The sequence below is a fragment of the Bactrocera dorsalis genome, chromosome 4 (assembly GCF_023373825.1).
Source record: "Bactrocera dorsalis isolate Fly_Bdor chromosome 4, ASM2337382v1, whole genome shotgun sequence".
Lineage (NCBI taxonomy): Eukaryota > Metazoa > Arthropoda > Insecta > Diptera > Tephritidae > Bactrocera > Bactrocera dorsalis.
The window spans coordinates 22,430,691-22,453,487 of NC_064306.1; the positions used below are offsets into that span (position 1 = coordinate 22,430,691).

The 22,797-nt window shown below is 35.7% G+C and overlaps 1 protein-coding gene across 1 annotated transcript in view; it reads right to left on the minus strand.

The window, feature by feature from the left end:
- The window catches only part of LOC105233000 (nose resistant to fluoxetine protein 6), a 36,413-nt gene extending 13,967 nt beyond the window's left edge, over positions 1 to 22,446 (minus strand). The window contains exon 1 of the mRNA XM_011214921.4: positions 21,016 to 22,446. Coding sequence (XP_011213223.2) covers positions 21,016 to 21,418 — 403 coding nt within the window. The 5' untranslated portion in view covers positions 21,419 to 22,446. The remainder of the gene's footprint in view (positions 1 to 21,015) is intronic.
- Positions 22,447 to 22,797: the final 351 nt, after the last annotated feature.

Below are 22,797 nucleotides of genomic sequence, written 5' to 3' on the forward strand. Positions count from 1 at the left end.
ATGGTTTCGAAAAGTCGGTGTATAGTGCTCGATAGAAATTATGTTTAAAATGCTAAAATCTTTTCAGTTTATATCTTAAATATATTTTAGACATAAAGGATGTGATCTGAGAGATACATTTTTTTACGTTTGTGGTTCTTTGAATTTTACTTTTTCTTGAAATTTGATATAAAGGCAAACATGTGTTAGATCAGTTTTCGTTGTTTTAAAAGAATGATACATATAATATAGTTACAAGGTCTGTCGCAAAAGAAACAGAACTTTTTAAATATAACTGTAAAGTTTGATCTCTTGTTGACATTTTGTAAAAATTTTAAAACAATTGGATAACTACAATCGATGTTATCGATCAAAAAGTGACAGCAATATTATTAGAAATATTTTGCCTTAACAACAAAATTTATAAATTTTCAAAGTGTAAATGTTTAACATATACCCATTTTGTTAATATTTGATATTTTTCAAAGATCGTACGTTATAGTAGAGGAAATATTTTTAAGTTAGTCTTGAATTTTTTTGTTTCAAGTACTCATTCGGCCGGAATCACACCGGCAGTTGGGGCACTCTTTTTTTGCTTTTCGACTACCAGGGTGTCATGAAATGCATTATCACTGGCGATGAGACTTGAATCTATGCTTACGACCCCGAAACAACCGATCAATCGAGCGAATATCGTGCCAAAAGAGAGTCGAGACCAAAAAAATCGCGCCAAAGTCGCTCAAAAATCAAGGTCAGGTTGACTGTTTTCTTCGATTATCGTGGTGTTGTGCATTATGAATTCCTTCCAACCGGTCAAACAGTCAACAAGGCATATTAATTGAACGTTATGCGTCGTTTGCGTAACGCTATCCGCCTAAAAAGACCGGAATTGCGGAAAGACAATTCTTGGTTTTTTCACCACGATAATGCACCATCCTATACTGCCCTCGTAACTCGTGATCGCCAAAAACTCAACCCATATCGTTCCGCAACCACCGTATTCACCTGATCTGGCGCCGTGCGACTTCTGGCTGTTCACCAAGCTCAAAAGACCGCTCCGGGAACACCGTTTTTATACGATAGAGGAGATTCAAGCCGCAGCGTAGACCGAACTGAAGACCATCCCGGAAAGTAACTGCAACCAGTGTTTCGAAGATTGGAAAATCCGTTGGCGTGTATTGCATCGGGAGGGAATTACTTTGAAGGGGATGAAATTGATTTGGAAGAATAAATTTTTTTTTTTTTTTATTAACTTTACTAGTATTTATTGAATCTACCCTACTTAAGAGCCTAACAATAAGTTTGCGAATCTTAAACTACGCACTTAATTTACATCCTACACGGGCGATTATTTTTTTAAACTGGGCCTAAAATATATTACGTCTGGGCTGGTAAGTCGTTTCTACGTAATCTTGAGCTCCTGTTCACACGCAATAGCGATCTTGCTAGTTGGTTTGGGTGAACCGAAAGTTTCAATGCATACTTCGCGCTTCGTTGCTCTATTTCAGTTCGTACGTCTGGAATTCTTAAGTCGCGTTGGATGTTCTCATTTCGGATATACCACGGTGCTCCGGTGATTGTACGAAGAATTTTTGATTGCGCACGACGAAGTATTTCGATGTTGCTGCTACTCGCGTTGCCCCACAGCTCACACCCATAGGTCCAGATTGGTTTTAAAACAGTGTTGTATATAATGATTTTATACTCCAGACTCAGGGCTGAGCGAGAGTTAATAAGCCAATGCAAAGAACGTGCCTTTAACTTAAGGTAAGTCCTTTTAGCCGCTATGTGGTTTCGCCAAGTAAGTCGCCTATCCAGATGGACCCCTAGGTAAGTAACATGATTGCTTTGTGGTATTTGTACGTTGTTCAGTGTCAAAGGCGAACAGCTGCTCTTGTTTAGGGTAAATGTAACGTGCTTACATTTTTGCTCGTTAACCTTTATCCTCCAGTTTGCGAGCCAGTTGGCCACAGCTACGATATGATTTCCTAGCAGCGCATTTGCATGAATTGGGCACATGGAGCGGCTGATTATTGCAGTGTCATCGGCAAAAGTAGACATAGTCAAGCGGTCGCTTACTGGGATATATGAAGTGTATACAACATATAGCATTGGGCCAAGAACACTGCCTTGTGGTACACCAGCTTCAATCGTTTGGGCTTCAGATGTAGTGGTGTTACATCGAACTACAAAATTTCGATCATAAAGGTAGGACTTAAACAGTTCGTGGGTGTTTTGCGGGAATAGCGTTTTTATTTTGTACATAAGACCATCTAACCATACTCGATCAAAAGCCTGCGCGACATCAAGAAATATTGCAGAACAATATTCCCCTTTTTCAAAAGCTGTTCGAATTTCAGATGTGATCCTATGTACTTGCTCGATCGTTCCATGCTTTTCCCTGAAGCCAAATTGGTGAGATGGTATTATGTTGTGGGTTTCAAGATGTGGCTTAATGCGGAGCATAAGAAGTCTTTCAAATAATTTAGACATGCACGATAACAAGCTGATGGGCCTATAGGAGGATGGCTGCGTTTTGTCCTTTCCAGGCTTAGGTATCATCACTATAGTTGACTTTTTCCATTGTTGAGGAAAGTGAGCTTGTTTTGTGATTGCATTGAAAAACATACAGATACAGATTATAGCACAATTTGGTAGCTCAATAATCATTTTTGGAGTAATTAAGTCGTGCCCAGGAGCTTTTCTTGGATTTAATTTCTCCGTAATTATTTTTGATATCTCTTCAGGTACGAATTTCACTGGCTCAGATTCCATCAAATAGGGTACGGTTGGAAGTGTAAAGTCATTAGTTTCTGGGTTTGGCTGGAAGACATTTTTTAGATGAGCAGCGAAAGTTGCTGACTTTTCTGCATCACTCCGAGCCCATTTGCCATTATTGTCACGTATTGGCATTTCACACTCTATTGGCGCACTTAGAGTTTGATGTGCTTTCCACAATGGGTGCTTTGTACTAGTCGGTGACAGCTTTTGAATATACTGGTACTGCGCACGCTGTTCCTCACTTCTGAGGGCTCTCGTCAGTGCATGTGTGGCCGCTTTCAACAGTTGTTTTGAGGCTGGTGATCTATGAACCTGCCACTCCCTTCGTAGGCGTCGTTTTTGTAATACGAGTATTTCAATTTCCCTATTAGTTAAGCTATGCTTTTTGTTTTCCAGGTAACCTTTTTGAGGAGTTGAAATTTTGGCGGCTGTTATAATGGTTGATTCGAATGCTGCGATGGTATTTTCAATATCGACCGGTGTATCTAACTTTGGTTCGAGTTCTATGTGTGTGCTGATGTATTTTTTGTACTTTAACCAGTTTGTAGCTTTTGACGTGAGCATATAAGGTAGCTCTTTATAGTGTGACTGATGCCGCAAAGTGAAGAGAACTGGTGAGTGGTCTGATGAGAGGTCTGCTCTTGTTTCTGCAGTAATAAGGTTGTGAGGAATTTTCCTAGTTACTGCGAAGTCAATTAAATCTGGCAGCTTATTCGGGTCTGTCGGTCAATATGTAGGCTTTCCAGGAGATACGTAGTCCAGTTTGTTTCTTTTACATATAAGGGCGTTATATAATTGCTTGCCTTTAGGATTACATAACCGGGAACCCCAGTGAAGGTGTTTCGCGTTATAATCACCTGCAGCAAGAAAGCACTCTCCCAGCGAGCTGAAGAAATCTATAAATTGCTTTTCTGTAATCGGGAAACGTGGGGGACAATAAACGGCGGACAAAGTAATATCACCTTGCTTTGTCTGCACGCATATTGATGTTGCTTGCAGATAATTTTCAGCAGTTCCAGTTAAAGAATGGTGTTTAATGCGACTTCTGATTAAGATACCAGTTCCACCATGCGCCTTTCCATCTGGATGATTCGTACAATAGAAGGTATATCCCGATACATTAAAGTTGTATTTATTGGTTAGGTGAGTTTCTGCAAGAAGCATTATATCTATTTCCTTGTCGTTGAGAAATTTTGCCAGCTCCAGTTTATGGCGAGGTATACCATTTGCATTCCATAAAACAATTTTAAGCGAGCTCATTATTTTGAACTTTGGTTAGCAAGCAGTTGCAGCAATGTGTTTTGATTTCGCATGAGTTCTTGCATTGTGTTCTGCATGAATGTTATGAAGTTCATCATGCTATTTTGCATTGACGCTATCATTGCTTCGATATTCGATTGACTACCAGATTGAACGTGGGGCTGCTGTTCTTGCGGCTCAATAAGACTCGCTGTTGCTGTAGTTATGGGTTTTCCTAGGCCTGATTTTAGGACGTTTGCAAACGATACGCCCGTGACGGTTTTTGATGGAGCTGTCAGCGGATTCATATTGGAGGATACAATGTTCGGTACATTATGATTGCGTTCGGAGACTACGCGTTGGTTGATCCGGTTTTTTAGCTCCTTGTAGACTGGACATCCTCTGTAGTTTGCTGTGTGGTTTCCACCGCAGTTTCCACACTTTTTTGCATTTGGGTCTTTTTTGTTTGTGGTGCAGGTGGAAGAATCATGCAACTCTCCACAAGCTACACATACTGCGCGAAGTGTGCAGTAAGACCTGGTGTGACCATACTCTTGGCAATTGGTGCATTGTACAGGGCCGTTTCTTTTATGCGGTTCCTCCACCGTGATCCTACGATGTAGCAAATATTGTAGTTTGTAAATGGGGTGCACACAATTTTTTCCAAGTTGTTTGTTTTCTGGTTCTAACTCAACTTTGAACATAGGCTGTGGGATTTTCTTTTTATTAAAAATATTTGCAACATTTTTGGGGTTAAAACCGTGATCCTTAAGTGCTTCGTGAATTTCCATGGGTTCTACACTTGGCTCAATACCTTTAATAACAACTTGCAGGCCTCTCGCACTTTTCAGTTGATAAGTGTAGAATTTAATCTTTTTCTCATTTAGGTATTTTGACAAGGTACGAAAGTTATGTTCGGAGTATATTTGCACTTTCGTTTCTCGAATGTTTCCCTTCGACAGCGGAACTATATGAAAGTTATTATTGCCGATAAGTTCAGTAAATATTTTAACGAGAGCGCCAGAGTTTTCCTCTCTTACGTATATTGGCGGAGGTTTGGTGACTTTTGTAGGACTTTCAGGAGTTTTGTTACTCTCACCGTCAACGTTGTCACTTAAAAGCGCAAATCGATTTGTGCTCAATGGCTCAGGTGCATTTCCTCGGCTTATTTTTTGCTTAGCGTTTGTTGACTTTTGCGGACTAAGCTTACGCTTAATGGTAATGTACCGATCCATTCCGGTTTGTATAGCCACTTTTTTAGGTGTTTGGGTTTTCTTATCTTGCGCTTTGTTGCCGGAGTCAGAGCATGCACCGACCTCAACTTGTAGAACATCAGCCATAACGAGCTCTGGCGTTGGAATCGTTGACATTGAACAAGATCGGACTTTTAAATTTGGAGGGGGTTGAAGCGTGGACGATGAAATTGATTTGGCAGACTAAATAAAGAATTTTCAAAATAAATACAATGTCACCTTATTTTTTGGGCACAGAATCAAATCTCGCCATTCTTGGATACGCACATTTGAGTAATGGTACTCGAAGACTGGAGGAGGGGAAGGAGTGGTTTTAAGGACATACTTTAATTGCAATGTCTGACTTTGTTTTTGAAAATCAATCTTTTTAGCCCCTTGTATGCTCTGAGCGATCTCAAACCTAATATTATGTAACAATGCAGTTAGGTGTGTTGTGTACTCGAAACCTCGCCCTGTAAATTTCAAAATCGTCTATAAACTCATACTACATACTTGTATTACCTTTCGAATTCTTTCATGGAGTTAAAGAAAATTGTTAAATAATTTCTGTTGAACTAAATTTTGTTACTGTTGTTGTAAGCTTTGATATTAATTACCAAGTTTTTTAAATAAACCTTTCGTCATTGATACATACATACATATGTATGTATATATTTGCATTCATATATGAATATGTTGACTTGTGTATACATACATATATATTGAATAAGCTTTTAAGCATATAATATACATACATATGTATGTATGTGTGTAAATGTCGGTATGTATAAAATATATTTATGGAGTAGTAATGGAGGTCGAATGGTGTAAAAATACGATAATTACCAGAAATGGTAAAAAACAAATCTTTACGGTAAATGTGATGAAATTTCGCCTTGATTCAATTATTAGTAGCATTGTTGTTGCAGCTGATAGTTCGTTATGGAAGCAGCAGCAGTACGAAATTCAACAACAACAACCGTCACTCTGGCGACACGTACAAAAATGATGCGCATAATGACAACAACAGCAACAAATTAGCACAGCTCTTGAAGATGCCGAATCAAATGTACATTTATGCATAAGTATGTATGTTTGTATGCATTCACCTATGATACATATATTCATGCATTTGTATATTATATATGGATGTATAGTAAAGGTACCAGCATATGTTTAATCATAAATACTCGTACATACATATGTATAGTATGTACATATGGGTTGGTGTTTTGTATGATCGAATGCATTTGGCTTACAATGTTCTTGTCAAAAAATGTTGTTTTTGAATTGTTGCAGAGTGCATGACTAATATTCGATGGGCTGTGTTCGAACTTCGAATGCCGGTGACGCCCAAACCAATAAAAGACACTCGAAACAAATGAAAAACATTATAAGTGCGTTTTCGTACTGAAATGGTTTCTTATAAATTCCATCATCTTCATCATAATATTTCATGCAAATATTATTAAAATAAATTGCAAAAAACTTTAAAATTAAATTTAACGGGTTATTAGAAGTTTCAGTTTTTTCACTTTAAACATCAAAATTACAAAATATTTTGAGTTCGGCTTTTTTGTTTTGCTATATGTATGTATGTATGTATGCATATACTTATGTACAGAGGCAAAAAGCAAACATATGTACATACTTATGTATGTATCTACTTAAGCAACTAAACTTGACATTTGTTCACATAACTGTGAAGCAATAAAAACTTCTCTGAATATTTGACGGGATGTTTCAATTGTAATATTTATATCCTGAACACATTTTATTAAGTTTGCTACAATTCCATTGATTTAGCCATGTCCGCCTTTGTCATATGTCCGAACTAGTCCCGGAGTTTTTGAAATATCGAAAGATTTGTTTTCCTAATAAAGACTGTGGGCAAATAAAGTAAGACTTTTTAATTTAAATTTCACGCAAAATCCCATTCGTCCGAATATTTTCGTTCGGCAGAAAAAACTCTTCGATTACCGAGGAGTAGTGCACTCCAAATTCCTTCCGACCGGCCAAACTGTCAACAAGGAATACTATAGGAGTGTTATGTGTCATTTGCGTGAAACTATTCGTAAAATGAGGCCGGAATTATGAGCCGAAAACGTTTAGTTTTTACACCACGATAATGTATCGTCACATACTGCATTGATTTTTCGAGAGTTTTTTGCCAAATTTTCAACCAATACCGTGCCGTGCCGATTTTTAGCTATGACGATATTAAACGTGAATCGCAACCGGAAATTGACTTTAACAACTGTCTCGAGGATTGTAAGAAACGTTGCGGGACACTACATAGATTTTGAAGAATAAATTAAGAAGTTAAATATTATGACAAAGTTTTATTATTTTTTGCTCATAGCATCCGTAGTATTAGAACTAACTGATAAAAATCAAGATGTAGCTCTTCATAAACGATTTTTTCCTTATTAAGTTATTCCTAATTCCACTTGAACGTTGATTATGTCAAAACAAGTGTCTAGAACATTAGCAATAGAAGTCAAATTTCATACAAATTTCCTTCCATAACGCGAAGTTTCTATAACTCGAAGTTTTTTTTGTGTATTATGGTGATTCGAGTTAGGGAAGTTCAACTGTATTTGTACCTGTTGCATAAGAAATGCACCTGTGTAGGGCATTATAGCTTCGGTGTAGTCGAAGTTAGCCTTTTCCATAGTTTTTGAATATTTTGAAATTTCAAATTTTAAATTGGAAACATATATACGTACATATACAGTACACAGTGTAGTACATATATGGTATGTATATGTATAGGTACATATGCATACATATGTATGTGTATTTTTAAGTGGAATGTATTTTGCATTGTAATATATTTAGAGGTTATAATCGCATGCAGTTATTCACTTTGCCAAAGCAAAAATTTGTAGATAGATTTGTTTTAATTTGTAAATGCAATTAATTAGGATTGTTGTTTTTACAAAAATATTTTATTTAAGTAAATATGCCAACGAATCATAACCATCAAATCACTTACGCAACAAAAATATTCATCTTGACTTCTAAAGCGATTCAGTGCCGTAGGTCATGTTTACCTGAACTTGGCCTCCAACATGACCACATATGTACATATGTATGTACATATGTACATTCTTTCTTGTTGTCAAAGCATCTGCCCACTCATTGTTCATCGCAATGACAGTTCAAGAGAAATTCCACATCGATATAAAAATTAAGTAAAATAAATGAAAACAAAGTAAGACCAAAGGCAAATAATTATCGCCTCGAAATCCAAACTTAATTGGGGGCTTTCAGCGGCAATCATCGAAAGTTGGCGCAATGACTGCTAAATGGTTTTGTTGCTGACATAGCTACAAGTAACACACATACTTAGATAAGGCCATATGTATACACATGTAAGCGTAATGTGTGTGCATGCTGCTGCCTCTGAGCAAGATTCGGCACAAGGCCGACTGGACAAAACCAATTTGAAATGGTATTAGTCGTGCGTTCATTACAAGCGTACAAACACTCTCTGAGTTGTTATTGTCACAATGTTGTTTACACTAGACGAGGCAGAGTTTCAATGTCCACACACTTGCATGCGCTTAGGCAGCCGCGCCGCTATAGACGACGATGTATATTCCACTTCTTTTTGCTGCATTTGAGGTTATCACTGATGCGCACCGTTTAACGTACGCAGGTAATAGACAACAGAGCTTACATGTTTCTAATCACAGTTTACATTTTGTCAAAGATAATAGTCAGACACAACGCATTGCGTGAGTAATCGGTTCACCATAATTGGAAAACTTCGAAGCCTTCTGAGCCATAGAGGCAATGGTATTTGGTGATACATCATATCAACTAAACATAAACGAATATGCTAATATACAGATGCCTCACACTCATGCAAGCATACACAAGTGGGTGTTAAACACATATCGCACACTAACTACAAAAGAGTCACAACTCGAAAAATGGCAATTAACACAAATGTAGACCGAATGATTATTTTCCAGTTAAGTGAGATAGTGGTGAAATGAAGTTTCTTGGTTGGGTAGAAAAGTGTATTACAAATTGAAAAAACTGATTTTGAATATTTTTGAGTTATGACTCTTTTGTACCGACGTAAGCAAATACAACATCCAGAAAGCTATGGTGGGGCTGACGTAATTCTCTCACTTAGGGATAAATATGTTTAATCAACGTGTTAATGAAAGTTTCGTTTATACTAACTAGTACTCGTTTAAGTGTGAATTCAAGTGAAAAGAAAAAATAACAGAAAAAGAAATAAAAATTCGAGCGAAAGTGCGCCCAAATTTATTTGTATCTAAATAGGTAGTTCCTCTCCAATTTTTACCGAGTTTTGTTATAGGAAGCCAATTGGCGTAAATGTTACATAATTTGTTAGCTGATTTTATTACACTTAGATTTTTTGGATTACGTCAAGAGCAGTTCAGGAAAAAGCTACTTTTTCTACTTTCGTGTTTTTAGCGTGCTTTCGTCGTTTCTTATTAGTTATATTTTTTATGTAAGGGTATATTGAGCTATTAAGCTGACTGCTTGGGCAGTGAGGAGGTTAAATGAGTTTTGAAGTAATTAGGTTCATATGCGTATAAGTACACTAACTGGAACTTAGGTTAAGAGACTTCACTTAAGTCACAATTTCCATACTAAAGCTTAATGGATTGTCCTCAAAAATTCCTACGAAAACCAAATTATACTTCTAATGGACAAAAATTTAACGAAATGTCGACAACATCACTGAAATTAAAATATTATATTTGTATTTACAATAATGTTTAATGCTATATATTATACTAAAAACTTAAATTATTGATTTCTTCTCTTCTTTTAAATAAAATTGATCACTTCTGTATTCTTAAGTTTCTACTTTTTCTTCTTTCGAGGTTTTATCTTATTTAATCGTATTTCAAATTGACCAACATGTTGCCATATTTATCACTAGTCCTTTTGTGGTTCTTTGTTTTGTGCTATTTTCAATACGTCAAATTCAATGAAAATCAGACTTCTGTAATATCAAAGCCATCGCCACCCTTCGGGTATATTTTTCGTCGGTGTCGACGTAAAAGTCTTAACTTTTTTTTTTTACACATATGTTATTTTGTGTTAAGAGCAATCACAAACCTTCTAATTATGAATAACAAATACTTATAGGCACCAAATTTCGAAGAAAGCGAAGGTACCTACCTACAAATGTATATTATGGTTTATTTATTTGAGTCATTAGCAATGTTAGGTGAATTACATAATTTCGCGCTGCTTTTACCAGAAATGAAATGAAGTTGTTTGTGCACTTATCCGTGCATAATTACGTGTGTATTGTACATACTATAATTTATATATAATATGTATATGTGTACATACGTAGGAGCAAGTAAGTAGTAAAATCAGCGAAACGGTGGCTTAGTTTTCATTGCGGAACATTTTCACAGAAGAAAATCGCCATAGTATACAGAGGAAAACATTTCATATTTTATACATACATATATACGAAAAGGAAAAATAAAAGAAAGAATAAAAACTGAATAACATCGAATTTATAATTTGGACTACATTCGACATATACTCGTATTGCTTCTTTTACGGAATTAAGCAACAGTTGGCATTAAATATACTCGATATATAGGTCAGTGTTTTGGAGTTTATTTGTTCATATTCTTTATTTGTGATTTATTTGAAGGAAATCGCTTTGTAAGAGTTCGCAGGTACGAATAAGACCTCATTACTTTTAAGAAAAACTTTATAGTCAGATTTGAACACCAAATGAATGGAAATCACTATATCGCTTATATTGGGGATAAGGAGAAGATCTGAACTGATTTCAAAAACGTTTGGCATTACACAAGTATACTCGTCTCGAGAACATGTTTTCACGCATGCAATTTGTTTGATATAATTTGAGTACTAGCCGACATATTGGTCATTTAGTTTATGGAAACAAGCATTTCTCGCATATTTTATTCTTACGATCACTTAATTTTTCTAAGATATTTGAGATTTGAGTTTGAAGTTCTTATACTAGGTAAATGGAGGCTAAGGGAGGCATTGATCCACCTTAACCCATTTTTCAAACCCGCATGCTGTTGTCAATAAAATATCTGCGAATTCAAATGTTGGATATTGACCGATATTTCTCATAAATATGCCATATACCCTGAGGTCCACACTTTCGCACATCACATGAGCTACATATTTGTGTAAAGTTGTATTTGAATTATGATCAGATTGAATATAAAATTGTTATATGTATGTACTTATATGGCAGGTATGCATGACTGCTGCTTGTTTCACAATGTAAGTTAGGAATGTCTGAATAATGTCTCCTTTCCAACCAAGGAATTTGTGTAGTAAGTTTCATCAAAATATTTTAATTTTTGCTCAAATTATCGTACGGATTTCAACCCGTCCCGCCATTCTGATCATTAAATATATACCAACATACATAGAGACATATATAAAAAAAACTATAATACTCTGTAGTAAATTATGTCTGCATATTTATTTTAGGACTTAAAGCTTATGTTTAGATAATTTGGCAATGTCTGTAGCGAAAATATATTTGGGTTAAGGTTAATTGACATATTGCAATATATCTACGAATACGCTTGCCGTTATTTTTATTTATCTTGCAATTTAATGCGTCATGACTGGAATTATACAATAACAGAGTGGCCAATTGCACAATCAAGATAATTATGTGAATTGAAAACGCAGTAAAGTTGGTATGAACCATTTACAACAATAGTGTGAGCCACCAACAATGCTAACCATTTAACGAAATGCAGCATATACATACATACATACAAATGTATATCCATAAGCGTATTATATGTATATGTAGGTAAGTATGTGTATTTTATAGCCTGATAGTCACTAATGTTGCATGAAAGAAATTACTCGCATGTCTTAAATCGCAATTCCGTTGTTTACAGCACATTTCGCTACTTTTGTTATGTTTTCGGTTGCAACTTTCGTGCTTATATGTACATATGTATTTGGCTTAAACTACAGAAATGGATTGTATGAATATGTACAAAATACTTACATATTCGGTTTATCAAATTAGTTTATTGAAAAATTTTTTAGTATAAAACATTTGGTATACAATTTGCTTGGACTAAAACAACAACTCCATTAACTAAACTTGGTACTTTCATAGGCAAAGCAAACCTTTGTTAAATTAGCTTTGCGTAACGTTCGTCCTTGTGATTGTTTGTTGATTGTCAACTCAGAATTAGCCTTGATAACGAATTGCAAAGGAAAATTTGACGGTATTATAGGAATCCGTGAAAATAAAAAAAAAAAATAAAAAAAAAAAAGTTTCAAAAATTGAACATTAAAAAATATAAAGAAAGTGTCGTCTCTGTTACTCCCTATTACATCAACTATTTATACTAAGGCAAAGTCAAAAATCGGTCTAGACATTTCACAGATTACCCCAGACTCAACGGATTTTGATGCGGTTTTTCTTAATAGATAGAGTGATTGAAGAGGAAGGAAGGTATTTGTATAATAACAACCATTAAATAATGGAGAAATACTGTTATTTTTGAGTTTTCTAATGTGATATCGTAAATAATTAAGGCTGAACCCTATGAGATTTATCAAAATAATTTACTAAGTTTGTACCCATTGAAAAGGTCTACAGAAAACTCCGCTATGGTATATGTCTATCTCTTATGTACTATATATCCCACAATAACATTTTTTTGTCATTTACTTTTTACGACAAATAATGGCTAAGTTTCGGCCGGGGGCGGCGAGAACGTGCCTATAAATAGCGCGTCGGAGGCCGCGGTTCTCCCTATAGTACTTTAAATTTAGCAGCGATCGGACGCGTTTATTATCAGAGCTCTCTAGCGAGGAATATTTAAAGGGAAACGATAAAGTATACGCGTACTATTTCAAACTGATTCTTTCTAAAAAGTAATACAATTGCTAAATATTTGGAAAAGTATAGTAGAACTGCAACCAAATACATAGTGCAATGGATTATAACTGGCTACATCCTAAAAGACTGATGTCATAGCCTCGCTAGCCGACTTTTTCGTCTTTCCGCACTTGAAGACCGGTTCATCATGTGCAGTCCACTATAATGTCTGTCGATTGGACTCGAGTGTGAAATGATGGAGTCGTATTTCTATTGTCACACACCGACGCAAAAATTCGGTTTTATTACGATTAAAGAGCACTCTGCTCAAAGTGAGTTTTTGTTAGATTATGCGAGGTACCCCCTTTGCCCATTTTGCCTCTTTCCAACTTAGCAAATCTCTTTTCAATGGTTGATCTCCCTGGTGCAGAACCCAAATTTAACAGCACTTTCTTCCAAAAAGCAATGCTTTCTTATTCTTAACACACGAAATACTTTTATGATCCATTTTTTTTTTGTAAACTAACACAAGTTGGTTCACAAAAATGCTATATCTCATTAACTAATGGTTATAATCTAACTAATAGAAATCATATAGATGGTAGAAGTAGTATTATCTATGGGCCACCCACAGTAAAGCGTGGACGGGTCCTCTATTATTAAATAAAATTGAAAAAGGAATTTAATTTGTTACTTCACGCATATTGCATGCGGAACTACACGCAGGGTTTTTTGGGAATATAATGATTAAGGAAATACTTTTAACAGGCAATATGGTAATCATTATCCTCCTACATTTTCTGCATTAATCTTACAATCTTCCCATTGAAACAATGACCCAGGATGTGTACGATAGAATGACAGGAAAAATATACTTGATTTCAGTGGCATAAACTTTTCGACGCCAGGTTTTTGGCTTTCCAATTAAGAATCAAGTTTAATGAACTACAACCGTGACATCACCGTGCTAATTAAACTTGGCTCCCTTTCTTTTTGCGTGACCTGGTTGAAATTTTTGGCTCAGTGACCAATTAGACCTGCACACATACTTATAAATATAGTTGGCTTGAATTCAGTAGCAAAAAGTGTAAAGCTCCCTCATTAAGTTTCATTTGCTCAATCATCAGCTTAATGCTTTAAACATGTTAGCAACTTTTTTGTTCTTATATAATTTGAATAGCTTAATGTGAAAAGTGATATTAAAATTGGCGGGATAACATGCGGGGACCCTGATACCTTGTCTATTATACACACCTGCATACGCATTAATTTTTTAAGGTTATCGCATGAATGGCAGCGATAAAGACAGTCGCTTCGGCAAATGATCTCAGCTAATCACTATTTTAGCTAATTAAGTTAAATCTGTGAGTTTCGTACCTGCATTAATGTCGGAGGAGTTCATCGAAAAGTCTCGGCAAGTAATCTCTTAATGACGCTGAATGGAGTTTGAACGCACCATCATGCTTATAAGGGGTTTTTGCCTAACTAATTACATAACATTTGCATGAAGTGATTATTGAGTAGACATTTCATAGTGTTTGCCATCAGAATTCCTTAAAATTAGAATAATAATTATTTACTTTTATTTAATAGCACTCATCTGCGTTTTTTGCAATAAATTAAGCGTAATTTATTGCGCACTAGAATCATTCCTGCCACATCAATATTTAATATCTGGCATTTCAAAAGCAACGCGATATGTTTATTTATATGCGAATATTACACATATTAGCATGTACATATGTATGTATTGAATTTTAATAAAAGTCAAGCATACCAAAATATCGCTTACAATTCTGCCAGTATATGCTTCAAAAGCAAATAGATTCTAAAAATAATTATTCGTATTCAATTATTTTTATACCCATGCAACATGTTGCTACGAGTATAGTAGTTTTGTTCACCTAACGGTTGTACGTAATTTTGGAGCAGGGTATCGCAGTAGTAGGCGGCAGTTGTGGTCCAAAAATCTTGAAAAAGTTAGTGTGGCCTTGCCCTTTGTTTGGTTTAATTTACATATCTTAAACCACCTTAGATACATTAACGACATTCGCTCACGACAAACAACTTTAAATCACCTATCGACACTGTAACAGCCATTACCTACTTCCTACATAACACAATTTTAAATTCCATTTTATTCCTTCACTTTCTAGAATACAAATCAAGAAACAATGAATACAACGGAATAAATATTTGCTCGAATAACTTTAAAGAATTCCAAAAAGTTGTGCAAATTCAATCAAAACTTTTCAAGCTTCTAGGTACCGAATATGTGGACCTCAGTATCTAATGACTTATGACCGAAAATATCGGTCAACGTATGGTATATACAGTTGAAATTTAGAGAGAATCATCTCCGGACAATAGCAACTCTGTGTATCAAAAATGTGTTGAATCGGATCAATACTTCCCTGGGCGCCTATATACCTAATATAAATATTTTCGAATTTCCGGATGACTTTATAATGCATATATGGTATACGCCAATATTTGACTTATCTTAATGGCAATTACAGAGAATTTTTTACTCTTAACAGTGTATCTTTGTGCCTTAAATATAAACAAATTTCCAAAAACTCAAATAACTAATATCAGGATTTTCGAACATCCGCAAGGCATGTTAATAGTATGTGTTACTGGTAAAAACACATAAAATCGGGTCAATACTTCCCAACAACTCCCACATTTTCCTGACGGAATTGCCGGAGCTTTGAGTACAAAATGTTGCAATAGTATAAAATGTTCGGTTGCACCCGAACTTAGCCCTTTCTTACTTGTTATTATTCGTTTTCTATTTTATTTGCCAAATGTTGTTTATGTTTTCAAAATATTTAATGAATATTCATGACTAAACGTTTGTAAAGATATAAGCAATATATGTATATTCTTAAATTGTGATGAATTTATCTTCGATATCCTCTGAGAATCGCGAAAACATTTATTGTTTATGTTAATCATATTAACTTTAATAAAATAGCATGTGACAAAATATTTGATGAGTTTCTTTGATTACATACATACGAATTGTACATGAAGAGTTAAATTTATTGCTATTTCATCGTGGAAAATGACATATCTCTTGAATTTATGCGGGTGCCAGCTGCTAATAACACTTGTCATAAATCAATTTTTGAAACTCATCCCCTTGAATGCCGATTATTACTTAACATTTTCATTAACGGTATGAATAGACGGAGGTTTGTGTACATATTCAGCGCGTAATAGCGTGTTTTCATCATTTCTAATTAGTTATATTTATATTTTTGATGTAAGGGTGTATTGAGCTATTAAACTGACTGTTTGGTCAGAGAGGAGGTTAAATGATTTTTAAAGTAATTAGGTTCATAAGTACACTAATTGGAACTTCTGCAAAATAATGTATCATAAAAAAATTCGAAATTGAGTGTCTTATTGATTACGCTTCACTACTTCAAATTACATACAAAATATTACATAAGTATGTTCAACATTTTCAGCTTCTGCGCTCAGATTTAAACCAGTTTTAACCAATATTAAATTTTTTTTCACTCATGTTCCATTTTATTTTGTGTTTCATTCGTGCCACTGTAAATTTCCGAAAATGTTGTTACGTTATTTTGCATTTCAGTTGACGTTATGTAGGTTAAGAGGCTTCACTTATTCCATAATTAGTAATCAAATGATATATACGAAAATCAAATTGTACTCCTTAAGGACAAAAATGTAATGAAAAATACTTTTAAAGGAGCGTGTACAGGGTTTGTCCGTAAAGTAATAGGTCTGAATTCCTTCCGCCGCGACTGTACTTCGGAGCATGCGCGCACCGACTGGATTCGGTAGAGGGAGTTCCTAGCTATGGAATGAGCAACTGGAAAGTCAGGACATAAATTTTCGCGCGACGTGCTTTTGCGAGTGGTGCAAGTATGAGACTGAGTATTCGTTTAATTTCCCAGATGTTAAATTTATCAAAACTGTGGTTCATGACATTGTGACGGAGCACTTGAACATGCGCAAGGTGTGCGTGAAGATGTTCCCAAAAGTGCTTAGTTTGTGAATTATATCGTTTTGAGTGAAGCAACTTTTGTTATTGTGAAAAAATATATAAAAAGGTATTTTGCATGTTGATAAAATATTTCATTTTGTAGGGAAAAATACAGCAAAAGCTTAGTTTGGTGGCAAGTTTCCGGTCACATCCTCATCAAAATCAATTCTCAAAATTTCTATGCTAAGTTTAGAGGTGATGAAATGAGCGCCGAAGACTGTGAACGCAGTGAACTATTGTTACCGACGAAATTTTGGAGGACCGTAAAGTGAATATATCAAAGCGTGGATCCACCGCATTCTCCAGATCTAAGCCCTAGCGACTATTTCCTGTTCTAAGACCTCAAACGAACGCTTGCTGGGAAGAAATGTTCGTCCAATACATAGGTGATCGCCGAAAGGATTTTTAAAGCAAAGGACAAATCGTACGAAAAGTTAGAGGATCGCTGTAATCAGTGTGTCACCCTTGAAAGAAACTATGTTGAATAAAAAAAAACGAATTTTGCTCAATAAATGTGTTTTGCTGTGGTAAGCTGCGGACTTTTGAATTGCGATGTTAATAGCAACGTAAGAATAAACGTTACTTTTACAATTGTATAGAAATGCTGTTCGTTTCAAATCAACATTTCTAGCATTTATGCTGGTGCGTTGAAGTTGTCGCGTCGCTTATCGGTGAACAGCCATTCTTTGTCATCGTGTTTGATAAGTCTGACTTCGGCCGAGTCATAACAGCATGGGGCACTTTTGTGGATTGTGTTCAAAGATTTTCCATACATTCTGTAGTAAAGCTTGTAGTACGAAATGCTTATAACCTGAATTATCTGAATTGAAAGAGACCAATCGATTTGATGATTGTTATATAATTTCCTCCTATCTCTTTGCTGATATCTATTGGAGTATTTCCTATCTGTTTGAATACATTTTGATAATTTTTTGAGTAAGTTTTTCCGGCATTTTAATAGTTATTTTAAAAGCTACTCCATGAGGAGGCAAATTTAATAAATCGGAGATCATCGGCTCTGTCGTTCTTGAGTTATAAATAGTGTAATAAATCGACCTAGAGTTTTTTATGTAGACATCTATGTTAAAAGAAAGAAAATTTAATATAAGTAAGAATGTACTCTATCGCTGTCATATTTGCATTTATCTTGCATGGAAACGGGTTAGAATTGTTAATATTAGAAAAACACGAAATAATTATTTGCAATAAATTTCGTAAGCTTTCCGCCAATGTAACCTTGGGCCTAAACTTTATTCAAAATTACAATTTATATCTAATACGAGTATATACTATATTTGAGCTTTATTATTTTGCTCATAAAAGCGGCCTTCTTTAATGCATAAACGAACTCTTGATCAACCAGATAGTCACACCTGAGAGCCGCAAATGCCGACAATTCAATGGCTGCATTTAACCTTTTTATCTAGCGTTACCTTCAAAACTGATACGCTTTGAGCATGTAGTATGCACACACACATACTTGGGTGTGTGTATGCACGCATTTGCACTTGGTACATGCATGAGCATACATAAATATCTGGCAGTATGTGTGTAGTAAGCCTCTTGTAATTTTTCGGCATTTACGAGTATTAAGTAGCCATATGTTTTAATTTTTCAATCAGAAGCTTAGCAATATGCCTGATGCATGAAATAATTCACCGACCTTCAAAAAGCGAACATACCTACAACACAGTTTCATTAAACCTGATAATCAGTTCATGAAACGGAATACAAGTAGTTCCCTAGCATGCAGCAATTCGGTGCACACACACACATAAATATGTGTAGTATGTTGTTGTATTCTTTTGTAAGCTTGCAGTCACTAGTCTCGAGCCTACCGCTAAAGCAGCTCGTGAGTTAACAAACTTGATATTGCACTAATTTTGTTTTCCATAAGATACTTTTCATTCTTCTTCTTCCGATTGTTTACTTTGTGTACGATTCGTGTTTGTGTTTGCACTGGTTTGTTGATTGGTTTAGTGTGTAACTGTAGTTAAAAACTGATCTTGTCATTGGCGTCGAACACCGCCTTGGATGGTCGGAAATTAAGCATTTGCAGCTAGAATGCTGCTAGAGGCATGGAGCACCATTTGTAATTGGCGCATTAATCGACCAAGTCCCGAGCGTAGCTCATTGATAATCATATACAAATACGAGACATACATACATATAATAAAGAAAAGAGTGAAGGAAAGAAAACAATTCAAAACTTGTATCTTTTGACACACTTTGCGGCGACCAACAATTAAGAGTGCAACAAACCAAATACCCAAACTGGAAACTTGCTTTCGATTTGCGCTGAGTGGACGAGCCGGCACGCGGTCGGGGCCAGCGGCGCGGTCAGCAAAAAATGGCAAAATGCAAAAGCAAAGCTTGAAAACTGTGCTATGGTGCAAAAGTCTCTAATCTATGTACATATAGCAGCGTATATGTTACATATGTTCATACATGTGTATGTTTGCAGCTATGCAGACCACATTAGCAGCAAGAGTATATAATTAAAGACATACAGATATTCGGCCATTACGTCAAATGGACGGTCGAGCCCTAATTGATTGCATAATCAAACAAAGTTTACTACTTTTAGGTAATCGGTAGTGTTAAATAAATCTGTTACGTATTTATGTATGTATGTATGTATGTGTGTAAAAAGCTATGTTATTCAACTTTGGTGTGGAAACTAAATCACTTATGCAAGAAAGTAGTGATGCTGTAACTCTACGCTTCCTACTGAAGAAGTAGATATGTTTTATAAGTGAATTTCCAAACGACCTTGAGCTTATTTTGGGATATTTACAATGGATAAACATATCAAACAAAGAATTTGTCTCAAATTTGATGATGCTTGAAATTCGCCAGGCAAGTGTTAGAGAGATGTCAAGACAGCGATAAAGCTGATTTAAAAAAAAAAGATTATAAACAAATTTAAAGCCAAAAACGCAATGAATACAATCGATTAACCATCGTATTCACCAATACGGGGATAAGTATTTAAATTAATTTTAAATTTTCGAAATCTTTATACATATATCAAAATTACGTGTGACGTTGTTTGTCCGCGATGGACACCTAAACTACTGAACCGATTTTAAGAAAATTGGCTGGTAACCAAACATTGATAAAGCAGCCTAAAATTCGTTACTTTTTCCAATGAAAATTTAAAATGGTTAAGCCAATTTTTTAAATAATATGATATTACTAAATTATCATATATTCAATTATTTTGAATAACAAATATTTATAGGAGTTGCTGTTGTTATTCCATCCGAATAATATTCACGAAATATTTTTACTAATTTGACATTTTGGGTCAAATATTTCAGATTTTGGTCGGGGAATGAAAACCAAAATCTAATATATAAAGTAATATTTTTTTTCTCGATATCTTTCAGAAGACAACTATTTCGCCTTGCTACTTCGTTTTATAAATATACTAATGTCTGCTTTAGTAAATAATTTGGATAAATTTTTTGTCAAATTGAAAATTCCGACAAAATTTTCAGCTCTTTATTTTGATTTGTATTTCGACGTTGTTTTTGTTGGTACTACAAAAAGAAAATGGCAAAATGCCAAGCGTGTCTTGCTGTTGGCTGAAGCAATTTTTTAATGGGGCAAACCGAAGATTGCGCATTCTCTGTGTTTTCCTTGTATTAGCACACACGGCTGGTTGGCTTTCAGTATGACACATCCTAAAGTAACAGTGTAACTATACACATACATACATATGTACATACGTATCTATATATGCATGTAAGTATACTGTTGTGTACCTGTTTTTCGTAAATTTCTCAAAATAACAGATTCACCTTACAGAGCCACACACATATGCACTTCCTGAGGTAAGTTTATATACATTGGTGAGGCCCTTGTTGAAATACGAGCAACTCATATATTTTACTTACTTTTCACCGCCCAGATATCGGCTGCATTCAATCCGCGCATGTAAAGTTCCAAGTCCTGGGAGCAATTGTTACCAATGGCCTTCTGGATATTGCTCCAATGCTCCGCCACGCTGGATATATCGAAAATGCTCAGCACATCTCTTAGTCGCACCGAGTTTCGCGGGCTCCACGGTGATGCCGTCACCTTGTTCGTCACCATTTCACCAGACTGCGACTCGGGTAGCTGGAGATTGATGGTACTATGGCTGGACATCATTGCGGGCAACGATATGTTAGCGGTTTTGGGCAATTCGCCATTACTGATCGCGGCGCCATATTCCGCTACGTTCAAGAAAGTCACTAAAATGGCGAGATAAAAACCAATGTTTGGCTTCACCGTTATACGTACCAGAGGGGGGTACATTGTGGACAAAATGTTAAACAATTATTAAAAAAAAAACGGTTTTTGATACACACTTCGTTTGGATTTTATTTTTTATTGATTCGTAGTTTGGTTATACTTATTCGTGATTCGTTGTTATTATTGACTTAGTGCACTTTCAAAAAATATGGGGCAAATTCCTATTAGCACCCACTGGCTTGTTGACATTTTATTAACGCTTTTCACTTAAACGCTCAACTTTATTTGTTTTTTCTTTCAATATAACCAAATGTTAACTACATTATCCAAAATTATATAAATTTATCGAAGGAAACTGCAAGGCGTGAATTAACCGTTACTAAAGAATTCGAAAAACTGTTCAAGTTAGCGATTCATCCACTCTACTGTTATCTGTTTTTTCCGTATTCTCTTTTGCTTTCCAATTTCGGCTGTTATACTTGCGCTATGAATATTTCTACAAGTGTTTCGTAACTTCAGGCCTCCATAAATGAACAAAACACCAGAGGAGGAACACTTTTACTTTCCTTATTTACGGGCACCGTGCACTATTGTGGTATTTCGGTGTGTTATTCAACGATCAGCGCGCTGAAATTCGTTTTTGGTATGCGGCGACTTGTTTTCTTACCCAGTGAGCGGGCGAGTGTGTAACGTACGCAAGCGGTGTCGACCGATTTGTGCGATAGCACAAATTCGAATTGCGGCTGCGCGGCGCGGCTTGTTGTAAAAATACATTAACTGTGTTGGACGAAGGTGGCCGAAATGAAGGTTCGTTTAAGTTTCTATTGGCATAGTGAGCTTGCGCGGCGCTCTCGCGATACTTTTTGGTAACGAACTGCCGATTTTGGTGAGCGAATTTTATTTGTTTTGAGAACCTTTTTCAAGTCGTGCTCTCTCTCTGCAAGATCACATAGGTTTGTTATTAATACAAATTACTTTTAGCAAGGACGTCACGAGCTGAACGCGTCTTGACTGATTGGCCAACGAAAGTGAACTGAAAAATGCTTTTCTTCTTTTGAGACAAGCAGACAAGCTTAAAACTCCAGACAATAGTTCGCGGCAAGCGTTGGCCTCAATCTTGTCGCTTCACAACTGCTTGATCACTTGTCCACTCGATCTGCTCTGCCCAACAATGCTTCTGCTCGTAACGCTCGTCGCTGCCGAAATCACTTCCCGACTTTAGTTACGCGCCGCAATGCAATCAATGAAGATGATGATACAAAATGCATACACGGCTTTTCTTTTGTTGTTGCGCCTTGCTGCTGTCAACACACACACTTTTTTACATATGTATGCATGTATGTATGCATTTTATTAGTAGCTAACTGCTGTTGTGTTTCACGTAGCTGGCGTTTCAATGCGGGAAATAAAAAGTTTATGTTGGTCAAAAACACGTAATTCGC